Raw genomic sequence first — 26753 nt, 5'->3', positions numbered from 1 at the left:
CCACTGAAAATCAGCTCGCGTGCCGCAGGTTGCCTACCCCTGGACTATGCCAATACCAATATAGCCTGGCCTCCCCCAACTTGTCCTCAGTTGGAGTAATCCACATTAGGCCCCTCAGAACCTCATTTTGTTTCCTCTCACAAAGGGTCCAGCCATTTGACTATCTCAGTGTCTTCATTTCCGTGATGGAGGTACTGATTTCCTTGCTTGTGGCCGGCCAAGTCTCTGTTCTGTACATTAAGATGGGCTGAATTAGTTTTATACACTCTTCCTTTTAACTGGGTTGGCATCTTTTTGTGACCGCGAACTGGCCTTTTGTCACTGACCTTCAGATAAAACTGGTGAATTATATTCACTTCAGAAATATGTTCTGAAGGCATCCACTAACCAAGCGAGGAAGGGTACTCTTCATATCAGCAGCTGTTTTTTAGGCTTCTCTCTGCTGATTTCCTAGAAAGCAACTTTCTGTCAGCTCTGCTGGCTCTGTTTGTTCTGCCTGTCTCTCATAACCTAATTACTGTCTGGGCGGACAGGGAGCATTATAACACTTCTAAAGTAAATATACAAAGTATTATTGAGTTTGCCAAGGACCATAATTCATTTCTATGAATCTGGAGTGAATGGGATCCACATCTATTGCTGATGGCAATGACATGCCAAGGACTTAATTCTGCCAGAGGTGTATTACGTGTGTGGAGCAGGGCTTATTCTGTGATTGGATTTGGAGAATCTCTTCCTGCAATTCCTTGAAACTTTTGCCCTTTCCACAGGTTTATTTCCATACAAATTACACAGGGCGCTTTGATGGTTGAGTGAGCAAAGGCTGATTCTGCATTGCATTAGCTGGGGAGATGGCGAAATAGTTAGTTAGAATTTTTTCACCAAGTTGATTTCCTGAGGTTCAGATTGGGCTGTGTGCTGTTGAGGCAAGGAAGGTTCTTTCTGTAAAACCTCTTAAACATTAGTTGTTAGTGCTTGTTCTCCAGCACCTCCATGCTGTGGACCTCTTAATAAGAGAGCCTTTCATGCAGCCTCCCCTCTCTACACCAAGCTGCTTGGTCCCCAATATATGTTATTCCCTGAGCCACCTGGAATGTCTGCTCAGACAAGGGCTGCTCAGGTGTAGAAGCAGTGAAATGTGGTACACCAGTGGCGGGGGTCTGAGCCATTGGCCTTTTGCGTGCTGGATGGGAAGCACTCTCACCTGTATAGCTGCTCAGTGTTTCTTTCTGTGCTGTTGGCTTTTATTTTCATGTTCTTTTGAGGCCAGAAAGGATCGTTGTGATAATCTAGTCTGACCTCCTGCATAAGACAAGCCAAATGAATTTCACACAGTAATTCCTGCATCAAACACCATAACTTCTAGCTGAGTAGAGCATATATTCTAGAATGACATCCAGTCTTTTAAGAAACTTCAAGTGCAGGACAATCCACTGTCTTGTTCCTCTTGTTCAGAAGTGGTGTGCGTAAAGTGCTGAGTATTTCACGTTCAACTGAAGACCTTCAGATGCTGTCATTGAGGTGCCCAGCTCTCCAGCTTGAGTTCACTTTGAGCTTTGTATGTGGATACCCTTGATGTGTCAATTTTCAACATTTCTGGTAATTTGTGCTCCTTGTCGTTGTCCCCTTTGCATTCAAAGCTTTTGTTTTTAATGGAACTTATGTTTATGCAGCATTACAGATGAGGCTTTAAATGCACAAGCCAGGGAATTCAAGGTTTTATGGCTCCCTCAGGTACCTACGGTAACTCGGCCATACTGTAAACATGAGAATATCTGGGGGAGTGAAGAGAAAGCAAAGGAAAAGGGAATTTGGAGGGATGGGTTGATGACAAAGTGACTATTATACATTCCCATTCAGATAAATGCACCAGTACCTTTATTTGAGCAATAGTCACTTTGCATCTAAGCTGTGCATCTTAAAGTGCAGAGGACCCTACAGAACATGTACTGTTTTGAAATGGGTGGCTTGAGCTCTGCAAAGGAAGGGCCCACAAGAAATCAATACCCCTGCAAGGCTCCTTTCAGTGGTTTCTTAAAGGGGTTTAGGAGGAGATATGACTTAACTCTCCACCCATTCCCTTTAAAGCCTTGTTCTTGTTCCTCCACCTGTAAGATGGGGGCTAAGGGAAGGCAGCAGTTTAGCACCATCCTGCAGGCCCCCATTCTATTCAGTCAAGGATGGCCAACTTAAAATTGTGTATGCGTTGTAGAATGCAGTGCACATAGGGATGTAAACCCCAGCGCATCTGAAATTTTTATGATCACTAGGTCTTAAGTATAGTTGGGAGGATTAAGGAAGTGATTGTTGGCTAGGGCTGTCAAGACAGATCAGTCAGGCTTAGCCAGCTGGCTTGTCTTAATCGATTTACTGTTTCGATATGTGCAGTCTCCAGGTACGTGCTTAGGTAGTAAGAGCTCCATTTTTAATTTATGCCACACAAGAAGTAAAATATGCACAAGATGTCAAGATGCTGCTCAGCCTTGGCTCTCATTGAAGTCAGTGGGAGTTGAGGGTACTCAGCACCTGGCAGAATTGGTCCCAGAATGCACATGCACATTGTACTTGACTATCAGATGCTAAAAATCAGGCTATACCTACACCAGAGATCTTTAACCCCTTCAAGGGCCCTTGTCCTCACTGATGGCTAAGCCTAGTGGTTAGAGCAAGGGACTGGGAGTCAGGAATTCTGGGTTCTTTTTCTGGCATTGGCACAAATTTGTTGTGAGACTGACTTGCCGCTGTGCCTGAATGTGTTGTACAATACCAGTACAGTTCCTCCTCCTTCTCTCCCTCCAAACAAGCTGTGTCCTAATTCATTAATATTTTTAAAGAGGTTTGAGGCGCTTGGATAAAAAGTCTTGTTGAACTGCAAAGTTGTGTTTAAAAATCATCTGAAGATGTAAGCATTTAAAAAAATGTGCAAAGTATAAAGTGAGACATTGAGATACATAAAGGGAGCCAAATAGGATTTTATCAGATCTTCCCTCCTCCCACACACCCACCCAAAACCAATCAAACAAAGGCTGCTGGACTGGGAACAAGCATGAGACCCTTTACCCCAAAAGGTAACATTTTTATACTACAAACTCCTGAAAATGGAGGTTTATTATAATACTGCCTTCTCAAGCATATATAAAGTTTTTCTAATCCACAGGTTTAATAACAAAACCCTAATATGTGCACTTATTACATTTAATCTCTAAAGAGAAGGTCACAGATTCCTTCTCTGTGGTATGTTACCTTTTCATATTCTTTTGTTTCATTATTGCGTGATATTTGATTTGTTGATTTACCTTTAACTTCACGATTCCACACTTAAGCAATTATTTGTAAAAACCCCAGGTACAATTAAGTTTCAGATTTTTAATTGCAGAAAAATCAAGCAATTCAGAATGATTTCCACAGCAACAAATATTAATTCTTCTTTGAGTGGCTGGAGTTGTGCATTTCACTCAAGTGTCTGCACACCCAGCTCACCAATGTAGGAGAGCTTTGCTTAGCGGTACCTGTCAAGAAGGCCCTTGCGCCCTTCTGCCCTGTAGCCCCTCGTATGGCTGTATGTGTGCTGCTGCCCTGACTCCCTTCAGTTCTTTCTCAGTGACTGCAGCTTGAGTCGGAGTGTTCAGTGTGGTGTCTCACCTAACGTTTTCTCTATCACAGTGTTTCATGGTCGGGGGGGTTCTGTAAATAGTAACTAGTTAGTTTTAGTAATACCTTCAGATTTAGTTTGGTTTATTGTAGTTAATAGAGTTTTTAGCTTGATGATGCCTTCACTGGTTTTAAGCATTGTCTGTCATGTGGGATAACTGTCCCTACTAGTTGCCCCCACACTTGATGTCTGTTCTGTCTTGGGGAAGGGCACATCAAGGAACGGTGCGTCCATCTGCAAGTTGCTCAAGAAGAGGGCGCAGGTGGCTAGAGACTTGCACTTGAAGCAGCACCACCTGGTTCCACACCAGGGACCGTCATAGATTGTCAGCCCCTCCTGCCCCCCTCCCCCGCCCCCCGAAAGCATCTAAGGCAAGATGTGCTGGGGCTCCACAGCTGGATTTTGATCCCTCATCCAGAAGGAAGAGCGATTGTTCAGTTTCCTCTGGTCTTCTAAGAAAAAATTCACAAAATGGAATGGGGCTGCTCCAGAGGCGCAGAGAGATTCTTTCCCCCCTTTCTAAGAGGAGTGCAGATCAGCACCCTGAATCTTCGAGTATGCAAGGTAGAGTTGGGCGGTCGACCTGCTCTCTGGCACCAGCTCATGAGCAGTTAGACACCATACTATTGACTTCATTACCGTTCATGGAGCGTCCCGTTGAGTCCAATACCGATGACAATGGTGTCAGCACCAACGTTTTCCACACCTGCTGTGTATCAGGCATCAGCAGACTTGCTGTGCCTTTCAGTTCCTGACTTTCCACTTATCCAGGAACGTTTAACTGTGGCGGCTTTCTCTTCGGTGTCATCAACACTGCCTGGACTGTTTGTGGATTTACTGTTGTTGTTGGCACCATCATCCGCACCACCTCATACCTAGGGAGCTGGGTTGCAGTCTGCTTCCTGCTCAGTACCGGGATTTGCTGGCGCAGATACTATCTTCAGTACTGACAACTATTATGGTACAGTCTACATCTGCATGTCCAGTATCAGCTTTGACTTGGGTACCGATATCTGCTCCGGTACCAAGTGTGGACGCAATGTCTCTATCAGTACTAAAAGTGCCAACTATTGTACTGTCATCAGTACCAATGAGACTGGCGTATTGGGTTTAAGATGATTCAGAGTGTTTACTAGCTCTGCCTGGATCAGCGGCTCCATTACCATCAGGCTACTTGGAAGAGTCTTCAGGATTGAGTTTGGAGACTTCACCCTCACCTTCGCCTTCACGGTACCTCTCTCAAAAGTCGTTGAGACCTCCTGGGATCATCAGGATTGGTACTACTCCTGGAGTAGAGGTAAAGGCTCCTGGCCTAGCTCCTAGTGGCCACCAGTGTCATACCCCTGTCCACAGTGGCCTCCTTGGAATCCCTGGGAGATACCTTGTTTGGCGAGATCCCAATCTTCAGCTCAGTCCAGAGCAAGGTTGGCAGTTCCCCCAGTAGCCTCACCTCCTGAGCTACCTGTACTGCAGCCACAGATCGAGGGGACTGAACCCCTGATACAGTCACACGTATTGCCACGGGAGATCTCATTGGTTCCACTCCCCTCTTCTTTCTTATCACTAGATGATGCTAGGGTGCCAGATATTTCATCTCCGGTGCCTGAGGATTTTAAATCCTATCAAAATCTACTGAGATGAATAGCTTTCACCTTGGGTATTCAAGCTGAGTTTGTTCAGGAGAACACTTGTAAGTTAGTGGATGCTTTTCAGTCCTCAGCTCCAGGAAGAGTGGCTCTCCCTATAAATGAAGCAATATTAGAGCCTGCCAAGTCTCTGAAATACCCCAGCGTCCTTCATGCCCACAGCAAAGCGTACTAATATTATGGTCCCATGCAAGGTTTTAAGTGTTTTTTCTCACATCCAGCTTCTAATTCCCTTGTCCTGATAGTGGCAAATGAGGCTACAGCAGGGAAGATATAAATCCATACCTAAAGAAAACGTTTACTCAACCTCTTCATTACAGATGCATGTTGAGAAGCAGAAGAACCAATTATCTAAATGTGATTTTGTAAATTGGGATGCTTTGTCCAAGTTTACAGATAAGTTGCCAGAATCCTCCAGGGAAGAGTTAAGGTGTCCATTGCAAAAGGCCACTTGGTGGCCAGGACAACTTTTCAGTCAGCTCTAGACATAGCAGATGCGTCATCCAAAGGCTTCATGATTACAGAATTCCAGCATAGCTCTTAGGTCCAACAGATTCCAGAGGTTACCTTTCGCTTTTTGTGGATGGGAAAGAGGTGGTGATGGCTGATATAGAGGCTAAGTACAGAGAAATAGGTGCTTTGACTGGGATTGAAGAGGAACAGTTGCTTAGCAGAAAGGCTCTTAAAGCACTTATTGAAGATGAACTGTGGGATATGAACATAGTGTTTAGCAATTCCATCCATAGAAATGAATCACAGCGCATATCCTTAAAAGATGCAAAAGACATGGCGCTATCAAAAGTGGAAGAAAACACTGATGTCAACAGTAATATGAAGACTCTGCTTGCAGCTGCTATGAAGCCTTCAAAACCCAAAGAATAATTCAAGGCTCCATCAGTCTATTGGCTTCAGTCATGAAGAGCAGACTAAAGCTGTGCTCAAATGCAAAGACGAAAATCACAGTGAAGGCGGCAGAGACTACTACAGAGTTAACCACAGATAAGTCATTGTTTGCTTGTCTCCTGATCGTGTCCATATCTCATCATGATGTTGATCTACGTGACTCTTTGGGGAAAGTACGAGTTCTCTGTGGTACCACGATTGATGTTAGAATGTTATGGAACAATGCGTATGTGCCAGGCGAAAAGCAAACTAACGCTTCTTAAGCCAGCACCTGTTGACAACGTAACCGGTACCTTATGCCAGGCAGAGGCATTTCAGCATAGCAATCATAGATGGTGTGGCTGAGGTACAAGCTCTTAACAAACCAGAAACTGTTAACACCTGCTGAGAGGGCAGAACACTTCATTATAGGCTATAAAGAAAATACTGGATGTATGACCAAGTCCACCTTGGGTTTGACATGTACACAGAGGGATCAATTAAAAATATTACCAGAAAGAAGAGACTCCATGGTATTGCACGTGCGCAGTACAAAAATCATGGACTCCACGAGCATCTTCAATGTCACAATGAAGAAACTACTCTCTCATACTTGCACAAAGGATGAATTAACCACATACAATGTAGAAAAAACACTTTAGCCTGCAAATAATTGCTCAAAGAATGTTATCTCATGGCGTAATGAAGCTGCTGCCTCACACCATTCATTGGAGTTTCTTCATAACTCTCATGAGGAGGGTGACACTAAAATGATCTTGCCTGCCATCAATGCTACAGAGACAGGTTCTACTAAACTCTGTATTTTTGCACAAGACACAAGTATTCTAGTGCTTTCTGTGAGATGCTACTGAAGACTTCCTCAAGATTCTGATTTTGTGCCTGCTTCTATGGAACAGAATTGCTGTATGTCCCCCAGAGATGTGTTCCTGTTACTCAGACCATTAAAAGCCGCCACACAGCCAGGTTTCTGTGCCCTTTCAGGATGTGACACTGCTGGAAGATTGGCTTGAAAAAACAAATTATCTTACTTCTGAAGACTGATTTGTCATTCTGAAGATGCTTGGAATGGCTGATACAGTCACTGATGGGGTCATAAATGCACTAGAGGTGTTTACATGCCAAGTTTACCACTTGAAGATCAGCATTACGAGCTACATTGGTAGATGTTTTCCAAGAAGCAGAACTACAGAGAAAAATTGCCACCAACATGGGCAGTGCATTTATACCTGCTATCAAGACGGCAAATTATCAAGCAATGGGATGATCGAGTGCATCCAAAATTACCTTCCTCTACCAGACATGGATGGGTCTTGGAGGATGGACTGATCATTCCAGTTATGTGTGAAATACTGTGTGCTCCCAAATCAATCCTTCGGCTAATCATGTGCAAAGACCAGATGCTCACCACCCTTCAAATGTTTGGCTAGCAGCCTGCATTGTATGGAAATGTGTGACTGCGGCACAGACAAGGATCAGTGTGACAATGTGTCTAGCAGTGTTGTGCTACACGGACACAACACTGATGATGAATTTGAAAGAAATTTTTTTCAGTCCTACATGTCAAGGATAACTTCTCTAGGATTACCAAAGATCAATGTCTTTTTTTTTTTTTTAATGTAAACAATGTATCCCTGTGTTAAAGTATAATTTAAAAAAAACTTGATTTTTAAATATTTTCTTTAATATATATCTACGTAATTGTTCTAGGTTTGTCATGTTTGGTACCATTGTGGTCATGGGAAAAAGGGCTTTCGAATAATACCCAACTCAACCCATTTCTGACAACATTGTATTATCAAAATATCCTCCAGGCAGAGGACCTGGAGGTAGGGGCGGGGAGGAGCAAGTCCCCCTTGCCACACTACAAAAGGTGACACCCTCGAAATTATGATTCTGTAGATTTCTACAGATCAAATGACACCACCCTTTCCTTTCTATCACTAACCTGGCCCTAGAATAAGATTTTACTACATTATGCACCCAGACTATTCAGGACATTTTGGATTATCTGTTACATCTGAAGTCCTCAGGTCTGTCTCTTAAGTCTTTGAGAGTCCACTTAGTGGCAATATCTGAGTTCCATCCACCAATTCAATGGAAGTCAATTTTTTCTGACTCCCTGGTGATTAGATTTTTAAAAGGAGTTGTCTGTGTCGTCCCTCTGTTATAGAAACAGCACCATTGTGGGACCTTCATATGGTGCTGGCTGCCCTCGTGGGTCCTCCGTTTGAGCGCCTGGTAACTTCTAGAAGGAGGGTGGGTGAGTTGCAGGCTCTCATGGCAGGACCTCCATATATGTAATTTTTCAAGGATAAAGTCGACCTAAGGCCACATACAAAATTTTTGTCTAAAGTGGTATAACCTTAACCAAACTATATACTTACTGTACTCTTTCCTAAACCACATTTGAATACGGAGGAACAGCACCTTCATTGGATGTGAGATGCTGTGTGGTGGTCTACTTGGAGAGGACTAAACCATTTCATTATTCACCTCAACTTTGCCTCATATGCAGATCAGATGAAGGGTCAAGTGGTTTCCATGCAGATGATCTCCACGTGGATTACTACCATGACAACGGCATATGGAGTAGTTCAGTCTACACCTTCATAAAAACTGGTGGCTTATACAACAAGGATCCAAGTGGCTTTGGTCGCATGCCTCAGTGATGTTTCTATATTAGACTTTTGCAGAGCAGCTGCCTGTTTTCCAATGCATACTTTTACCAAACATTATGCTATTATGACTGCAAACTTTGAGAAGGCAGCTCTGCAACTCACCTTTAAGTAGACTCTGAGCCACACCTTCTTCAGTTACTGCTTGTGAGTCACCTGAGTGACTTACCTATTCTGTAATTGGTTCTTTAAGATGTGGATTCAGACATGTATTCCACAACCTGCCCTGTGTCCCCTCTTTATCGGAGTCATTAGCCTTGAATTTTGGTGCAAAGGAACTGGGTTGGGGTGGCACCATCATTATATAGTCATGGGAAGGGCAGTGGGGCTGAAGGGTGCAACCTTCACCTCTCGGGTACTGCTAAACAAAGTTCTCTGGCTTTGGTGCACTGGGCAAACCCGCACTTGAGTGGACTACACGTCTGTACCCGCACCTCGAAGAACAAAAGTTACAGTATGCAGGGAAGTAACTGTTTTTTCCCCTTTGGGCATGTGCATCACAGCAGGCTCCCTTATTTGTATTACAGTAGCTCGTAGAGGCCCAACTGAGATTAGGCACCCCATGGTGCCAAGCACTGCACAGATCGAGTGGAAGACAGCCTCTGCCCCGAAGAGCTTACAATCTAAACAGACAAGACAAACATAGGGAAGGAGGGGAAATGGCGGCATTACATGATTCATGAAAAAGAAGGCCCCACTCTAATACTGGATTGGTGTAATGGGGAAAAGAGGGGTAGGCAAGAGGAGGGTCGTTCTGCTTTGGAAAGGAGTTGTTTTTCTCTCAGTCACCTGTCTCTTCGCCCCTCAGCAGGTACTGTCTGAGGGGTTACCATGGCAACGCTTTATCAAGCTTGTGGGACTAAATAATTTATGTGGTTTGGTTTTTACTAGGTGGAGGAGGAAGGTGGTGAAGAATGGGGAGGGACTGAATTGTCTCTCAGGAGGGGAAAGCTTTTAGAGGAGCTTCTCAAGCCCTAGCATAACCACCTTTGTTTCTAAAATGGGAATGGAGAGGAAATATATCATGCAGGGGAGCAGGGCAAGGGGCACTTCAGCACAGGAATGTTATCTCTGGCCTTGTGTTCCTTTACAAGAGGCAGGCTGCATCAGGACTGAGATAAATAGGGGCCTCTGGCAGCTTTCACACCACAGCTAAACAGGCTACCCTGTTAGGAAAAACAGTTCCCTTGAGATGATCTATGGGCTGTTCATAGCCAGCGGCCCTTCCAAAATGCAGAACTATAACATTTTCCTATTTAAGACGTTGTTTGTGGCTATTTGAGCTGATTCTTTGTTTGTGGGATGAGCTGCTTTTGGCTCTCAGGTGGCTCCTGATGTTTGACGAATTTCATAGTTTTTTCATGTTTCATCATCCCTCACGTTAGCCCCTTTCTGTGTTTGCAAGCATCTTCCAGGCTTGACTTTTTGCAGCTCTGCTACATGAGGCAGGTGTGCTTGTGTCTTTAAAACTAAAGGCACAAGGTAAAATGGTAGATGGGATTAACCAGTGTTCTCTGCAAGTACCTCCTGTTGGCAAGACTACAGATAGTGTTGTTCAGGTGTGTGAGCAGATGTTTTGAACAGCAGTTTGACATCATCATGAGCCATAAGGGTACAGCCCTCAAGGAGATAGAGGGTATCACCAAGAAGCAAGTGTCCAAGGCAGATTGAAATGTTCTTCTCCCTACTTTGCTCAGTAATGCAGCCCCTTGTGAATCCAATTGATGTGAGCTGATGGCCACCTTTCACCATTCTAGCTCCACTTAGGCTTTTGGAAGAGAGCCAGTGTAAGACAAGCTGTTTGTGTTAATAGCAGTACTGTGAGAGCTGTGAGCTGTAACCATTACCCTTCTGGTTATAACTACATAATGAGGCAAACAGCCTGGAATCGGTTGGCATCTGTTCCATTTGTGCTTGGTGGTGAGCTTGACAGTGTCTTATGCCCAAACAATGAAGACTGACAGCGCCTTTTAGAAGCTCAGTAAACAAATCTTCTGTGCAAAGTGTGCCCATCTAGAACAGAAGTCCCTGGCTGAGGCTTGCAATAAGTCGAGCTTATTGGGTCATGTTCTCCAATATCAAACTGCATGGTTTTTTAAAGAAAAAGAAAATGGAGGAATCTGGCCAATGATGCTCCTGAATTGCACAACTAAAAAGAACAAAATCAGTCTTACATTGGCAGTGTGTCTGGGAATGTTCTCCCTTCCTCCCTGAAACTTCCCAGCACACAACACCTGCCAGGCACGTAAACTATCTCGGCATAACCACATTCCTTTGTCTTACAGTTTAAAAGAGATTTTATCCTTCCAATATGAGCCTTGTTCTGGAGACACTGCCACTGAATCACCTTGTCTGTCCCTATGTATTGCTGCAGGATTGGTTTAATTCTTCCTATACCATCCTTGATGTGATCATGGGGTGGGAGGGACAAGCCTAACTCTTATCCTGCACACGTGTTGGAGAGGTGGCTAGTGTGAGTTTCACTAGTGTGTATAAATGTCAGTTTGGTTCCTCTTCCCCCTCCCCCAATTTATAACTCCTACTAAATTTATTTCTGTCCACCCCTGCAATGAAAAAAGCCATCCTGTCCATAGTCTGTTAATCCGACTCTAGAAATGAGTCTCTGCTGCTTTTTTGCTTTCTTCTGAGGAAGCTGACAAAACATGAAAACTCTCAAGAAGAAAGAGTGAAATAAATCCCCAAGAGAAGGACTTCTCACCCTTCTTCCTTTCATCCTTTTTTCAATCTATAAACTTCATGGATACATTGCTGGATACCCAGAGTGGGCTAGAACGAGAGGGCAAGCCAGAAACAGCCTGTGACAGCTGTGTGCGTTGGGGGAAGCTGGGCCTAACTGGAATACACTGTAATCTGTGAAAGGGTCTAATAGAGAAGATAATCTCTCTCTTTATGAGGATTTACTATACCCTTTATTTGCTCTCTATCACCTTGGTACTCTTCCATTACCCATAATCCATTTCTCTTTCACGTCAGCCAGGATTGGCAGATCAGCATTCCAGGTCAGATCCCCTGATGATGTGAACTCAGCGTTGGGGAATGTAACACTGATTACAAAAATAGTTCCGGCCGAAGTGGTATCACCATCTAGGCATCCCAGAGAGAGTGAAATGAAGCGTGAATCCTAGTTGAGTGTGCTACTCAGTTTTATTAATCTTTTAAAAATACTGACACAACATAAGACTATTGTTGCCGCAGCAAATTGTAGAGAACAAAATATCCTTGGAAATGTAGGTTAATGCTCTGATCTTTTGCCTGTGGAGGCCTGTGTGGTTTGGGTCCTGTGAGAACATGGTAGACCCAACCTAGTTTCTTGTGGACATTTGTCCACATTACAAAAGCAGCAGCAAATGTAGCATGATTCCTGGGGGGAAACCCCAAGAATTTTACAACAGAGGATGCTATAGGTCCAAACTGAGGTTCGTTGTTGTTGAAGCTTTTGTATATCACTTGCCTGCAATTCTGCTTGATGAAGCAGTTTAACAGGCACTAATCCACCCAGGCCTGATTTCCAGAGGTACTAAGCACACACAGATCCCATTGGCTTCAACTGGAGCTCTGAGCACGTGGCACTTTTGGAATTCAGCCCCACAAGTGTTAGATCTCGATCAGCAGGGTTCTTTTTTTTTTACTGTGGAGAGCAATAGGAAATAGATGGAGATGTGCTGAGCTGCAGCTGTGTTTAACCTGTGGCACTAAGTTTGGAATTTTCTCAGCTCCTCTGATGCCTTTCTTTGGTGCTTAATGATATAAGCACTTGATGACATTGCTAGTGGGGTTCCTAATGGCTGCAATAACGGGCATCAGAATCAGTATTACGATACCAGAACTGTCATTGTTGAGACTGTGATTCCCAGTCTCTTGTCTTTCCATACACACCTTTCCCACCTGGTCGAGGTTCAGAGGTGTAGGTTCTTCCACTGAGCGCTGCTTTTAAAATAGCCCTTGGAGCTGCTGTCTTTGAGATGGACTGTTTTGCCCCATGCACAATCCTTGCGGTTTGCTGGGGTTAGGGGGAAGCAGTGAACCTCTTATCCAGCAACCTCCCCAACTCCCACAGTCCCACAAATTGTTCATCCAGGTTTCTTCTGCAGTCCCAGTTTTGTCACATACTGACAGGAAATCAGGTCAAGTCCAGAGAAAAACACATCTGAGGCTTGAACCTGATGGCCTTGCACCAGGGAGCTTCCTCCGGCAGGAGTGTCCCTTTGTCTCCCACATTTGAGACACTCCTTATATAATGGTGCACGCTTCAGTCCCCGTGGCAATGGCTTCCCTGTCCCTTCTTGAATAGGGGTCCCTGTGCCTGGCCTGACACAGCTCTGGCCTTTGCAGCTACATTATTCTTGTTCCTCTCTCAACCAAGACATGTAACTTTTTGTTAGCATCCTTTGGCCAAAAGCATTAACCAGGGCCCACTTTGGAGTATTGCTCCTTCTCCAATTCAACCCATAGGGGCTAATATGTTAATGGCATTAGGTTCTCTCTCACTTTATTCCCCTTTGGCCCTTCTCACCCCACTGCTCCTTGCTCTGAATTTGTTTGCAAATATTCAAACGCAGTTCATCAGATTCATTGTTTGTTTACTGGCTTGTTCTTTAGGTCCTAATGTCAATGGATTGGAGGAGCCCAGCCTGGCCAAGAGGCTGCGTGGCACGCCTGAGCGCATTGAGCTGGAGAATTACCGGCTGTCACTGCAGCAGGAAGAGGAACTGGAAGAGGTTCCCGAGGAGACACTGGCAGAGCATAACCTGAGCAGTGTACTAGACAAAAGAACAGAAGAGGATGTGCCCAGCAGGTTAGCACACAATGTACATGTGTCCCTGTATTCACCCCAGCAGGCTTGTGTCTACTTGTTCTCATAGTACCCTTTCCCATACACTTTACTGAGGCTCCCCTTTCTGGAGACCTGATAGCCTCATCCGCACTTCAGAGAGGTATTTTATACTAGAGTTTCTGTTCTAAACCCCTATTTCGAGTCACTTAATAGTGTTTTGAAAAAGTAATATCTTGTACTGAAATTTCTCATGCTCAGTCTTGGCTCAGAAAGGAATTTACTTTTTGGAAAATTTCATCTATAAACAGCTGAGTCATTTGGGTGAACAGAACATGGGCTCAGAGGGGAGTGTTTTTTCAAAAAGTTTTTTCTGCCTATTTTGCGCTCTGATAACTGAAAACCATTTTTGGTTTAAAACTTCAAGTTGGACAGATACTTAACCGTGATTGAGTGCCTTTGTGTCTGAGAGAGCTTGGCTTGAAGTAATAGCTATGGATAGTGTGAAACAGGATACACCACATGCATGTATGGTCATTTCTTCAGCTGCAAAACAGTACACCAGAGTGCTAGGGGCTCAGTGCTCACAAGTGTGGGCAAATGTGTCTCAGTAATTCCTGCAGCAGCAATTCAGTTTGATAAGGGATGAGCGGAACCTTTGCAGCCTCAGCGTCCTCCAGATAGTGTGGCTCTCTTACTTACTGTGGGTGCTGCTCCATACCCTTTCATTGCAGCAAGAACTCTCCTGAACTGTTAACTCTTTGGCTGTGCAACAGTTCTTACATTCTTAAAATTGCCACTGTAAACTCAGGTAATGATATAGCAGATGGATAAAACCCAGATCCTATAATACAATTACATGCATGCTTAACTTGAAACACATGTGTAGCCCTGAGTGTCTAGTTGCCTACCTCAATTATACGGGTGAAACTGACTTCAGCAGGGCTACTCAAGAATGTAAAATTAAGCACATTCATAAGTCTTTGCAGGTTCAAGGTCTGGGTGCATTCTGGGGTGAGCAAATGACAGGAGTCCCATAAGATGCAAATAGAAGAGGCAGCAACTGGATATTTGACACTATCTAGCCTTACTAGTCTTCAGTAATCCTGATGCATCCTTATCTTAAAAGCTCTGAACAGGTTTGAACTAGGATGAGTAAATACCTGGTGTCATGTGCTGTTTCCTTCACTAGAATAATGATGGTGTTTATTAATTATTTTAGGAAGTTCTCAACAAGATCTTATTTTGATATAATTTATTTATTTGAGGTGTTGTCTAGTGACCTAGTTGGATGTTCTCTGCAGTTTAATGTGCTAGACTTGAGATATGTTCATATTCTCTGTCCCTCTCCCAGCCCACTGCTCAGATATAATAAATAATGTTGCTATTGTTAATATTAACACGAATAATAATATAACTGTAGCTTTTATAGTACTTATTAGATCTGAAAGTACTAACCAAAGTTCACTTGCCTGGAGCTATATTATTATTGGCCATGACTTCATCAGATCACATAAATTAAGAATAGTTGGACCTGGTCAGTACTTGGATCGGAAACCTCCAAGGAAAAAGGAGTCAACGGAACCAAGTGTTCTCTTTGGCATCTCAGACTTCAGCTGCTATTTCATCTCCTCCAGATCTGTGCACACTTTTCTCCCTCCCTCCTCCGCACCCATTTTTTATTTAGAATTCTATCATTCTCCCCTTTTTGTATGTTGACTTACATTTGTATTTTTTAATTTAAGCTTTCTCTGAAAAAAAAAAAAAGGTAAATATTATTTTTGGACTTATAAAATATCTCTCTCAGACGTCCTTGGGCACCTGGACCAAGATTTCACAGCAATAAACATAACTTGCTGGCAAAGGTCAAACCAAATACATTCCTCCTGTGACAGATTCATCATCACTATCCTGGGCAATAAGCGGAGTTAATATGCACATATCTGCAAATGCCGTAATAATCGTACGTAGCTCTTCTGTAGTATGTGTCACAGTCGAAGCATTTTCAGATTAATCCCCACAAAAGGGCAAAATATTTGGCATCTGATCAATAAGGGAAGTAAATTCCAAGCTGACATCCCACTAGTCTCAAGCCACTCTAGGGACGGCTAATGAAAGTACCCTCACATAATCTTAAATAGCACAATTGTGCATAGAGAGGGAAACTGTTTCTAAGGTAGCCAGCCAGGACCTAATCATTGTTGGACTTCTGTAGAATAATAGCCACACCTTGAATCACATCTAGAACTAAATAAGATACCCACACAATCTTTGGAGAGCATGTGCAGATTTTAATGTAAGATACATTCAAGATCATTTAAATTTTCTTCGTCCTGATTGTATGGGCCATTCACAGTTAGATTATCCCTGCCAGATGAAGGATCTGTGCTAAACAGTTGCTCCAAAGTGTGGTGCTCATTCCACTATGAGGCACCAAAGTGTCAACAGCAGGTCTGTATTCAGACAACCCAGCACCTAAAAGGCTTGAGGGGCAGATTATCCTTAAAGAGAACATGCAGTTAAAGTGGGTGCTGTTCATACAGTGTCCCACCTTTGAGCTGAAGCCACCATGGTGAAATACTCTCTAATCTCTGTAGCTGGTCACTCCAGATTAGGGTTGAACCATATTGCGAGATATAATGGAGGCAGCTGGCACTGTCACTCTATTCTGAGCCTGCACGGTGGAGGATGAGTCTCCAGGCCTTTGGCCTGGCTCCTTTCTCCAGCACTAAATTCGCATAGATGCATTTTTAAGAGGTATCTCCCTGAATATTTGAGTCTCTCTGTCAAGTCATTCAGCTATTTTCTCTGATCACTGCTTAACAGAAAAAAGGTCCTAGCTGGGTGGCCCAGAGCTACCAGCTTGAAAGGTAGCTCTGTCTCCTTTCACCCACTCAGCCTCTTGTTTCTTAGTACTCAAAGGTTAAACACACAAGTGTGGAGCAGATCAATGCCAGAGAAGGTAAAGTGAGGTGTGGAGTGAAGAATTTACACTCTGAATATTACATGAGATAAGCAAGCTGGCTGGAGAACACAGCTTGATCCACGGAGTAGTCATGATCCATGGAGTAGTCATGGCAACAGCTTCAGCAACAGTAAATTTTATTGACAGCGCACTAAAAACCCAGTAGGCGACACCTGTCAGATTTATTTCTGTACTGAAGAGGAGGAAAGTGTGCTATTAATCAGAGGAGGGAATAAAGACCACATTTTTTAATCTCTCTGAGAGCATCTGTATAAAGCCATTGGGATATCCTAAGACCTCTTGGGAGCTTGCTGTATGCCAGAGGCTCAGCATATATTTATGATCTGATTCATCATTTACCTTTTGAAAGAAGGGACAGAGAGTTAAAAATAACGTTTAATTTCTGCTGTGGAACGCAGGATTATAACATTTGCATTATATATCGTACAAAAAACACATGTTGTAACTTTGAAAATTGTCATGAAAACGCACTGGACCATGCACAAAACCTACCTGGTTACCCCATACTGTGATGAGGAAAAAACAATGGTATCTTATACATTTTATTTATTTACGTCTGTCAGAAAGTATTCTCCTCAGGCAAGTGAGTGAATAAAATTTTGCAAGGATGCATTAGAGCAAGATTAAGGTTAGGTTTTTATCACACAAAAATAGGAAATGATAATCCTAAAGGTAACCTGAACTCTTTCCCCTGGAGTTATGTGCATCTATAATTCTAAGAAAAATTGCGTTGCAATGTAGTACTTGTTGGAGAGTGTCTTTGTCCCAAACTGTGTGATCTTGTAATGAAAGCCTGCACGTCAGGGACAGAGTTAAGGTTGTTGTAGAAGTTATACATTCCAGACTTGTATAGACTTTAAATCTTAGGCTTTTTTTATGTTTCAGCTGTTCAGTTTTCAGCCCTCACTTTTATTGTCTGGCAATAGCAACTCTGTGACTGCTCATCTTACCACTTATGCACTTTATTAATGGGAAAGATTACATTAAAAATAAACAGCAAATACATAACACCATTCTGGCAAGAGTACCTCAAACATTGTAAAATCTAGTGTAGATGGTGCAGAACAGAAGAAGGTAGCCAAGTGAGAAAATGTCAAATGAAAGATTGTTTGTGAGAAATCCATTCCAGGAAGAAGTTGAACCAAGGACCTTTTGTATCCAAAAGCAGTGAGATTACCTATTGAACCAAAGGTGAATGGGCATTTTCTGTGAGCAGTAATCTCGAATAAGCCCTTTTATGTAAAAGTTACTGCCCGAGTATCAGTTTGTTAAACACTGCTGTTGCTGTCTCACACAACCAACAAAAATAGAAAACTAGAACAGAGGTATCCTCACTCACCCAAGTTTTAACCAAGCCCGAACTATTTTGCTCTTTAAATCAGATGAGATTGTGCCTATTCACGTCTATATGGCAAGCATCCAGGCATTGCACTCCTTTTCTCATAAATATCATAAAAACACAAGATCTAGTCCCCAAGTTTATTCTCAGTGAAATCCTTGTTTCAGTGACAAAAATAACTTAATTATTTTTCTCCCATTAGCGCTAACATATGCCATCCTGAGCAGCATCAACAGAAATGTGTACTAAATTCCAAGCAGTTACTCATGCAAACTCATCAAAAGCGCCGAGATTCACAAATTCCATCGAAGGCATGATTTGAAGGCACTGGGATTGCACATGAGTAACTGAGGGCCTAATGTAGCGCGCAGAACTTTTATTACAGGTGATGTGTAAGAAGAGTATGTAACCCAGCTCAATTCTCAGACCACAAGCCAAGATTCATGGGGGATTGGCAGTTGGAAAAAATGTCTTGACTTGTAAACTGAGTCAGTTTGATACAGAAATCCGAGAGAGACAAAATGAAGCCTCACAATGACACTTTTACAGTCTCCTGTTGAGTCAGAACTCACATTTGAATTGCAATTTATTGTTGCATAATGTATTAATGCTGGAATGCACTTAAATGTCAGTAGCACAGATTTTATCCTAGACAAAAATATCCTTGTTAAACTAAAGTTAGTCATATGCTTATATCAATAACATTAGGATAGCAACCTTATTAGAACACTGAATGGACAAAACATTAAAAGACCATGAAATACTAGTCTTAAATTCTAGTTTAAACAACTATAAACATTTAAAAGTATGGGAACTTCAAATTAACATAGAATTTCCTGACCTTCTAATTTTTAATGAGTTTTTAAAATACAGATATGAATTTATAAACTTAACTCCATCTTGAGTTTAAGTCAAGGGGTTTGGCCTTTTTAAATATGAACTGATAAAATTATACCAGGATGCTTCAACTGCAAACTGGGTCCAGTGGAGTTTGTATATGTGAGGTGAGAGGAAACTGTCAAGATCTGCTGGATTAATTGGTGCAGTTTGCAAAGTCCTTGCTCTTGGGTCTTATAAGTCTATTGCAGTGGGTGTGCATGGCTTGCGGGGTACTTCCCAGATGGACAGAGCTTGAAAGTTTACCCTACACATTCCCAGAAGGGTAGGACCATTGACAGCTCAGTCCTTGAACTGGGCAGCTTTTGTAAATGTTCCAAAGTACATTAGATCCAGGGCCGAGTTTATAAAGGTTGCCAGAAGCTGCCAGAGCGTTATTTTTCCTAAAAAATTTGTATATTTAGGAAAAGTGAGAAGAAACTTGCAAGCAACACCAGACAAGCAAGTGGTGTTAAGGATTTTCTGTGACACACAGGAGTCCCCACTGACCTTTGACAATCTTTCTGCAGCGTGAACCAAATCTGTACCTAGTACAAGATCATGGATATAGTCAACTTTATAAAATTAATCTGGTTTCTTTCGAAGTTTAAGTTTGCTAAAAGCTGACAGAGCACTCAGGTGTTCCTATTAGGTGAAAAACTCCAAGGATAAGAATCCCAACTTCTCAGATAGAATCCACTGTATAAGATCTTATCACTTGCTCTTTAAACAAGTTTGAAATTTCTAGGCCAATCCATATTTGGTAGTAGGATGTGACAGTGCATTAAGAGCCTGATTCAGTTGCTATTGAAATAAATGGAAAGATTCCCTAAGACTTTTTTTTTTTTTTAATTGGCCTAACTCCTACTGAATCTGATGCTTCAGAAATAGCTTCTCCAGTTCACCTCACATTTGTCAACTAATCTATAGTCACAGATGAAGTTTGTAAAATCTGCAGTGCATAGGACCTCTCCTGAGGAATTTGGGCACGGGAGAAAATTAGCTTTAGTACGGTAATATTGATATAACCTGAACTCTGGAAAAATTGTCATTACTCCCTAGTACTACTAGCTTTTAAAGCATACAAAGAGCATATGTGTGACCAGCTGAAAAGTTAAGGATTATTCCCATACAAAACTCACCCTGAGTTTAAGATTCAATCTATTTAGCATATATAAACTTGCTGTATGTTAGTATAGATATTCCTCTCCTGCTATATGTTTAGATGAGTGTTCCTTTCTGAACTCATCAGTTCAAATCTACAGAAGTGCATTTCAGCTATTTTATTTATTTCAGTGCATTTCTTGAGAGCTCGGTACAGATGTAAATTAAAGCAGGCTTTGAGTTACTTGAGCATAAGCATTTGAACAAATTCTTGAGTTGAAAATGTACCTTTTCTTGTCTGGATAACTCCAAAATTGGCAAATGTATCTATGAAACTTGCCAATAAATTCACTTTTTTGCTGGTAAAAAAGCATGAAAGATTTCAGCCTAAAAGATCATTTTTTTAGAAAAAGGGTTCCTGGAAAAATTGGGTTGAAAATGGTGGGAGTGCCTTCTCAACATTTAACTATAGTGCCAGTACCTAGAGATTATAACCAAAGAGTGACGCTTGTTGTATCTTTCACTTACAAAGTCAAGCCTTCTCCTAACAAGCGATTAGGAGAATACTTAGTGGGAATCTCAAGCAAAACCAGTGAATGTTTCACGAAGGAAACCTTGTAATGTGGAAATCATAGGATCATGGAATATCAGGGTTGGAAGGGACCTCAGGAGGCCATCTAGTCTAACCCCCTGCTCAAAGCAGGACCAATCCCTCCTTTAAAGAGGGGATGGCTATCAAAAATGGGTCATACTGATGTACGTTCGTTTCCCACAAAATTATTTACAGACTTTGCTATGAGAGTAGTGGGGTTGATTGTTATTCTCATGCTGTTACCTATAGTTTCTTGCCCATCCGCCCTATACACATGTGCGGACACTTCCTGTGTTCATGTGATACTACTGCCTAGGATCCTGGAAAGTGTATGTAATTGTGAAGAGGAGCTCTATGCAGCTCCAAAGCTTGTCTCTCTCAACAATAGAAGTTGGTCCGATAATAGATATTGCCTCACCCACCTTGTCACTCTAATATCCTCGGACCAACACAGCTACAATAGCACTGCATATAAGAACCTAGACAGAGCTCCACAACTACTCTTCCTCTGGCTCCCCTTTATTAAAAGGAACTGGATCCAGTACCTTTTCGCTGTTGGATCTACCTACAGCCTCTGCATCAAGCTCCTTTGACCTGATCTACTATTTCTAAAATAGTGCAATGAAATGTTGAAAGCAGAAGGGGAAAATATGGTTTCCATTACACGTACTATAGTTTGTACTGAAGTTTTGCCAGCCATATATAAACTCAGCTAAGATGCATTGTTAATTGACTTCTCTGTCTCATTTTTATTCTTTACAGTAGTTCAGAATCCGAAATGGAGGAAGAGGAGGAGGAGGAGGAGGAAGAGGAGGAAGCGGGGCAGCCACAGCTGCCCACCTCAGACCTGGGAGGTGTGCCATGGAAAGAGGCTGTGCGAATCCATGCCCTTTTGAAGGGAAAGAACGAGGAAGAGCCTGAAAGTCAGAAAAACCACGAGGCTGAAGACCAGGAAGAGGAAGAAGAGGAGGACGAAGAGTCTAGTGAAGGTTAGAAAAAGATCGGTTTGTATTTTCCTTCTGCTACACAGGCAGGGCAAGCTGAGCCAAGTACCCATGTTCAGCCCAGAGTGGTATTGGACAGGCACCCCTACAGTCAGATGAGTTAGATTGTACCTTATTCTTCTCAGAAAAACCATTGAGGGCTGATGGGGAAGCAGTGAATCGGGGTGGGATGGGAGAGGTTCTTATGAAGGTATATTGATGGAAGGGAACCAGTGAAGGGTCAAAGGGCACATGTACACTGCAGCTGGGAGCGTGCCTCCCATCTTGGGTAGATGGACATGCTAGCTCTGCTTGAGCTAGCACATGAAAAATGGCAGTGTCTGGGCAGGTTTGGCAGCTAGCCTGAGCTGCAGCCCATGTTATCCCCGGCTACACTGCTCGGGCAGAGCAACGCATGTCTGTCTATCCGCGCTGGGAAACGCTATCCCAGCTTCAGTGTAGATGTACCCAAAGAGTGTGTCAAACCAAAGGCCGCCTTATCTTTCGTTTCAGTTTTTTCTTTTTATCCTTGCATTTAACATTGCTTTTTTACATCTCTACCCCAATATAACGCGACCCGATATAACACGAATTCGGATAGAACGCAGTAAAGCAGTGCTCTGGAAGGGTGGGGATGCACACTCCGGCAGATCAAAGCAAGTTCGATATAACATGGTTTCACCTATAACGCGGTAAGATTTTTTTGGCTCCCGAGGACAGCGTTATATCGGGGTAGAGGTGTATTTGTAAGTGAATTTAGTGCTGATAAATGATGCTAGGTTGACCACATCAGAGACAGAAGATCTCTCTCTAGAGGGCAGTTACAGCACTAGTAACAGCACAGTACACTTCCCATGTACTGTCATAACAGTGGGCCTCAACCAACCACAGTACCTTACCCCTCTCCCCAGTATAGCCTGATAAGAGAGAGGGGTTTAATTCTTGTCTCCACTTGCTCTGGACTCAGTACTCCGATTGGATCAATATATTCCCATGTTTGGTTCAGAGTGCTAGAAGGGGGGCACTTTATGCCTGAATGCAGGGTGCAGCCAGAGTGCAGAAGATACTTTCCCCTGGGTGGAGCCTACTTGTACCATAATGGTCTAACCCAAGCAATTAATTCTCTTGCTGGTTTCCCTCTGTGTAACTTTCAGCTTTGTGACAATTGTGCTATTTTCTCACTGGTTTGTAGGGGAATCAGATTTGGATTTGGCCCTCTGTTCTCTAGCAAGGTCTGCGGGTGCTGCGGAGGCAGCGCATTCAGCCTTGAGGAGGAGGGAGTGCCTCACATCACCCAGCAGTAACCCCCTATGGCCAATATTAATGGGGCCCCAGGAGAAGCAGTATCCAGCTCTCCTAAGCCAGCAGGAGACATTACACAATATGCAGCCCGAGTTGAATCCCTGTGCTCTCCAGGATGTTTTTATTCCAGCTCTGAGTCTTTCTTTATGAAAAGGGTGGGGAAAAGTTATGGAAGGATTTCCTCCCCTGCACCTCTTTAGTAAGTCATAACCATACTGAGCTTGTTTTGGAAACTGGTATCTTTGCCTGCTTCACTGCCATTCCAAATGGTGACTGGATCTTATCTTTCAAAACATGACTTGGGTACTTGCATTTCCCCTTTGCTTTCATGAGAGCTACCAGACTACAAACACCAGCTTCATAAAGGCCATTGGCCATGTAATGTTGACAGTATGAGGAGAGGTCCGTTTGTGCTGGGCTTCAGTGGCAGTCCTGTTCAGGTGTCATTTGGTGTGGGAGATGGCCTTTTAATTAGGTGGTTTGGCTATATTTTTCCACATGGAAACTGGAACTCTGTAGCTGAAGTCTCTGTCAGAACCAAGACCACGGTTTAAGTATAGTAATATGCATGTTGGTTATCAGTCTACTAAATTGTGACGTTCCCAGACCTCTGTCCAGTGGAGTTTGCCTATCAAACAGGGAGCTTTGATTAATACAGTAAGTCTTACTGGATTTTCAGACAATAACTCTATGCTTTCTGATTCTCTGTCCTTTCCCTCTCTGTATTATTTGTGTGTGTGTATCTGATGCTATATGTGGGGGTGTGGCTCCCCCTGCTGTAGAGGGAGAGTATTACCCTTGGGCAAGAGAGCTCCAGCAAGGCCTCTGGCTTCAACGTCTCTCAAATGAAGAGGACACGGGTACTTTTAAAGGTACCCTTGTGCCATCACCACTTTAATTTGCCCTCAGGCGGAACTGACATTTTAAAGAGCAGGTCCCACATGAAAAGATTTTCTGTTTTTAGTAAATTGCATTTACCAACTCTCTCGAAGTTGATTCAGGAATTACTCACTTCTTCTCATGGTCCAAGTTTGGGCACTACTTGGCTGTACCACATTTTTTACTGTTTTTTGTGGGGGAGCGCAGGGAAAGCTAGATTGACTCCAGAAAGCACTGAGACACTTCAAGCAACTGTAAAATATACCTGAAATTAATCTGATCACTTCCTGCTTGGCTAGGTGCACTGTTTCCCATAATGCACTGTGTTGCCATTTTTGTTTTGATGGTTACTTTCCTGGAGTATTGGGCTACAACAGTATGTACATTGACATTGCTCATATGAGCCAGGATATGTGAGACTACAGGGTGAGTTCTTTCACCCAAATGAGTGGGTGCACCGGAGAGCCAGGGTTACATGTCTTTGTTTGTAGCTGATTGCTATTATAATATACCTCCTTTATTTTATAGTTCCTGTTTTGCCTGAAACTAATTTTAGTATATGCATCAGTCTGAAATATTTCATAGGAGCATAAGAGAAAATCATATGGGAAAATATCAACATTTTTCTTTGCTCTTTTGAAAATATACATACAGTATATATAAATATTTTTTGTTCCGAGCCTTTCTTGACCCATCATTTGCTCTCCCCCTGGAGTCTAGCTGTGCTTTGAGCAGAAGTCTGGAGTCCCTTGGCCACTTTCAACACTCACTTTCTATTGGAAAAGTTCAGTTTGGAATGTTAAATCGTCCATGATTTAACATTTTTGATGCTGAGAATTGAAGATAGTCAGATGGCCAGAAAGCACAGGCACGTAGGGGTGACTGCTGCCTTTTTCCTTAACTTCCACTCTTCTCTATCCTAGCAGCTGTCCCACTTTAATTTTTGTTCCCAAAGAGCAGGTTTGGGACAGCTTCCATTTAAACTTTTGAACTACAAAGTCAATTTGTGAGAGAGCCCAGCCACTCCTAAAGTGTTATTGAGTGCTGCAGTGAAGCTAGAGGGGGAAACACGCTGTTCTTCTGGAATTCACCAAATTATCTTTTCGTGTAACGGTGAACAAAGGAGTCCAGCTTCTTGTAAAACTTAGTGGCCAGCCTTGGGGGAAGCCGCAGCCATTTGAAATCCTTCTGTGATGTTTTGTGGGTCACCTAGCCTGGTAAGGGGTTCTGTTACTGCCTGCCCTGTAACCTTCGGTGACGTAATGCTGTGCTGCTGTGACTCAGACCTGACACCACTAGCCAGCCCGCAAGCATCAAGGTCTCACCCTGGCTTCCACCAGCCTACTTACTCCTTGCAGGGTGACACCAACAGCCTTTCCAGTCCCGTGTCTCCCCATAAATTCATAACCACAGTCCGTATACATAGTTCATAATCAACAAAGAGTCCTGTGGCACCTTTAAGACTAACATGTATTGGAGCATAAGCTTTCATGGGTGAATGTCCACTTCGTCAGAGGCATGTCAGACTAATCAGATCCAGACTAACACGGCTATCCCTCTGATAGTTCATGATGACCATCAAGTACAAAACATGACCAGCTTTCACAGAAGACCTTACTGAACATATTTTATAGCACAGTAACATTGTATACAGCAGGGGTCAGCAACCTTTCAGAAGTGGTGTGCGGAGTCTTCATTTATTCACTCTCTGATTTAAGGTTTCGTGTACCAGTAATACATTTTAATGTTTTTAGAAGGTCTCTTTCTATAAGTCTATAATATATAACTAAACTATTGTTGTATGTAAAGTAAATAAGGTTTTAAAATGTTTAAGAAGCTTCATTTAAAATTAAAGTAAAATGCAGAACCCCCCGGACCAGTGGCCAGGACCCGGGCAGTGTGAGTGCCACTGAAAATCAGCTCGCGTGCCGCCTTCGTCACGCGTGCCATAGGTTGCCTACCCCTGGTATACAGTCAATTCAAGGGCTTATTTTTTGGGGTTCCAGACCCTCTGTTCTCCTCTTGGGTTGTCTGGACTCTGATTGTCACACCTTCAGCCTGCATTCGCATGGTCAGACATCAGAGAAACACCAGGTTTGCCCTCTAGCCAGCCCTCAGTACTTCACAGGTGGCCGGGCTCTTTAAAGTTTTTACATTATTGAGAAAGCTGAATTGGGGTCTGCTTCTTAAGTAAGGCCTGGTCTACACACACAGATGTGCAGGTTTAAATAAAGGAATGATTTTCATACGAATATACTTAAACTGGTACAAGTTTGGATTATATCAGTTTAGTTTACCTTGGTAAATTTACAGGAGCAAGCTACATTGATATAGCCTGTTTTAAACCGATATGACTGTGTATTCACACTGGAGTTTGCATGAGTTTAACTAAACTGGTTTTTAAATTAATGCAATGTCTGTGTAGACAAGCCATAAGAGTAAAATGTAAAGCAGCATGCAAAGTGCTGCAGGTGAAATGGCACCAGCGGGTGCAGGCTATGGCTGCATTTGCAGCAAAAGCATGCCATTTCCATATGGAAAAGAAAACATTAGAATTAAGCGTCTCTCCCTATTCTCCAATTTCATTTCCTTAATGGGTTTATGGATACTGTAACAAACATATGCCATCTATTTCTAGCTTCTCATTGTGCTGTATAACCCGACCACTAAAAACCTGAGATCTCAGATCCTCCTGCTGTAAATGACAGATTCCTAGCACTTGAAATAAAGGAGAATCTATTTGCTGTAGTAGTACAGGGCCTGTGACACACACTTGAGCAATTCTGATTCCATCCATTGAAAGGTAGTGGTAACATATAGGGTAGCAAGTACATTACAATACCTATTGTGTAAAAGGAATAATCAGGTAATAAAGTTAGTGATGTCAGACCTGTGTCTGGTCCAATTCTACATTCTGATTGGGCCTTTCTTTGGTGATGTCATACCTGTTTAAGTCCCCAACAGTCAGGATACAAAGCCATATTATAATATGGAATAAGTCCTGCAGATCAAGTGGGACCTGCT

The 26753-nt window shown here is 42.8% G+C and overlaps 1 protein-coding gene across 5 annotated transcripts in view; it reads left to right on the top strand.

Moving 5' to 3' along the window:
* MICAL3 (microtubule associated monooxygenase, calponin and LIM domain containing 3) overlaps positions 1 to 26753 on the top strand; it is a 251990-nt gene that overhangs the window by 172741 nt on the left and 52496 nt on the right. For 3 of the 5 annotated variants that reach the window (XM_034781513.1, XM_034781478.1, XM_034781487.1), the window contains 3 exons: positions 13497 to 13692; positions 21328 to 21554; positions 23633 to 23722. In XM_034781513.1, coding sequence (XP_034637404.1) covers positions 13497 to 13692; positions 21328 to 21554; positions 23633 to 23722 — 513 coding nt within the window. The remainder of the gene's footprint in view (positions 1 to 13496; positions 13693 to 21327; positions 21555 to 23632; positions 23723 to 26753) is intronic. The other 2 variants (XM_034781496.1, XM_034781523.1) reach the window with 1 other exon arrangement.

Source organism: Trachemys scripta, chromosome 1, assembly GCF_013100865.1.
Source record: "Trachemys scripta elegans isolate TJP31775 chromosome 1, CAS_Tse_1.0, whole genome shotgun sequence".
NCBI classification, from domain to species: Eukaryota; Metazoa; Chordata; order Testudines; family Emydidae; genus Trachemys; species Trachemys scripta.
Note: the sequence above shows the minus strand (reverse complement) of the source record. Positions and strands in the feature narration are given on the sequence as shown.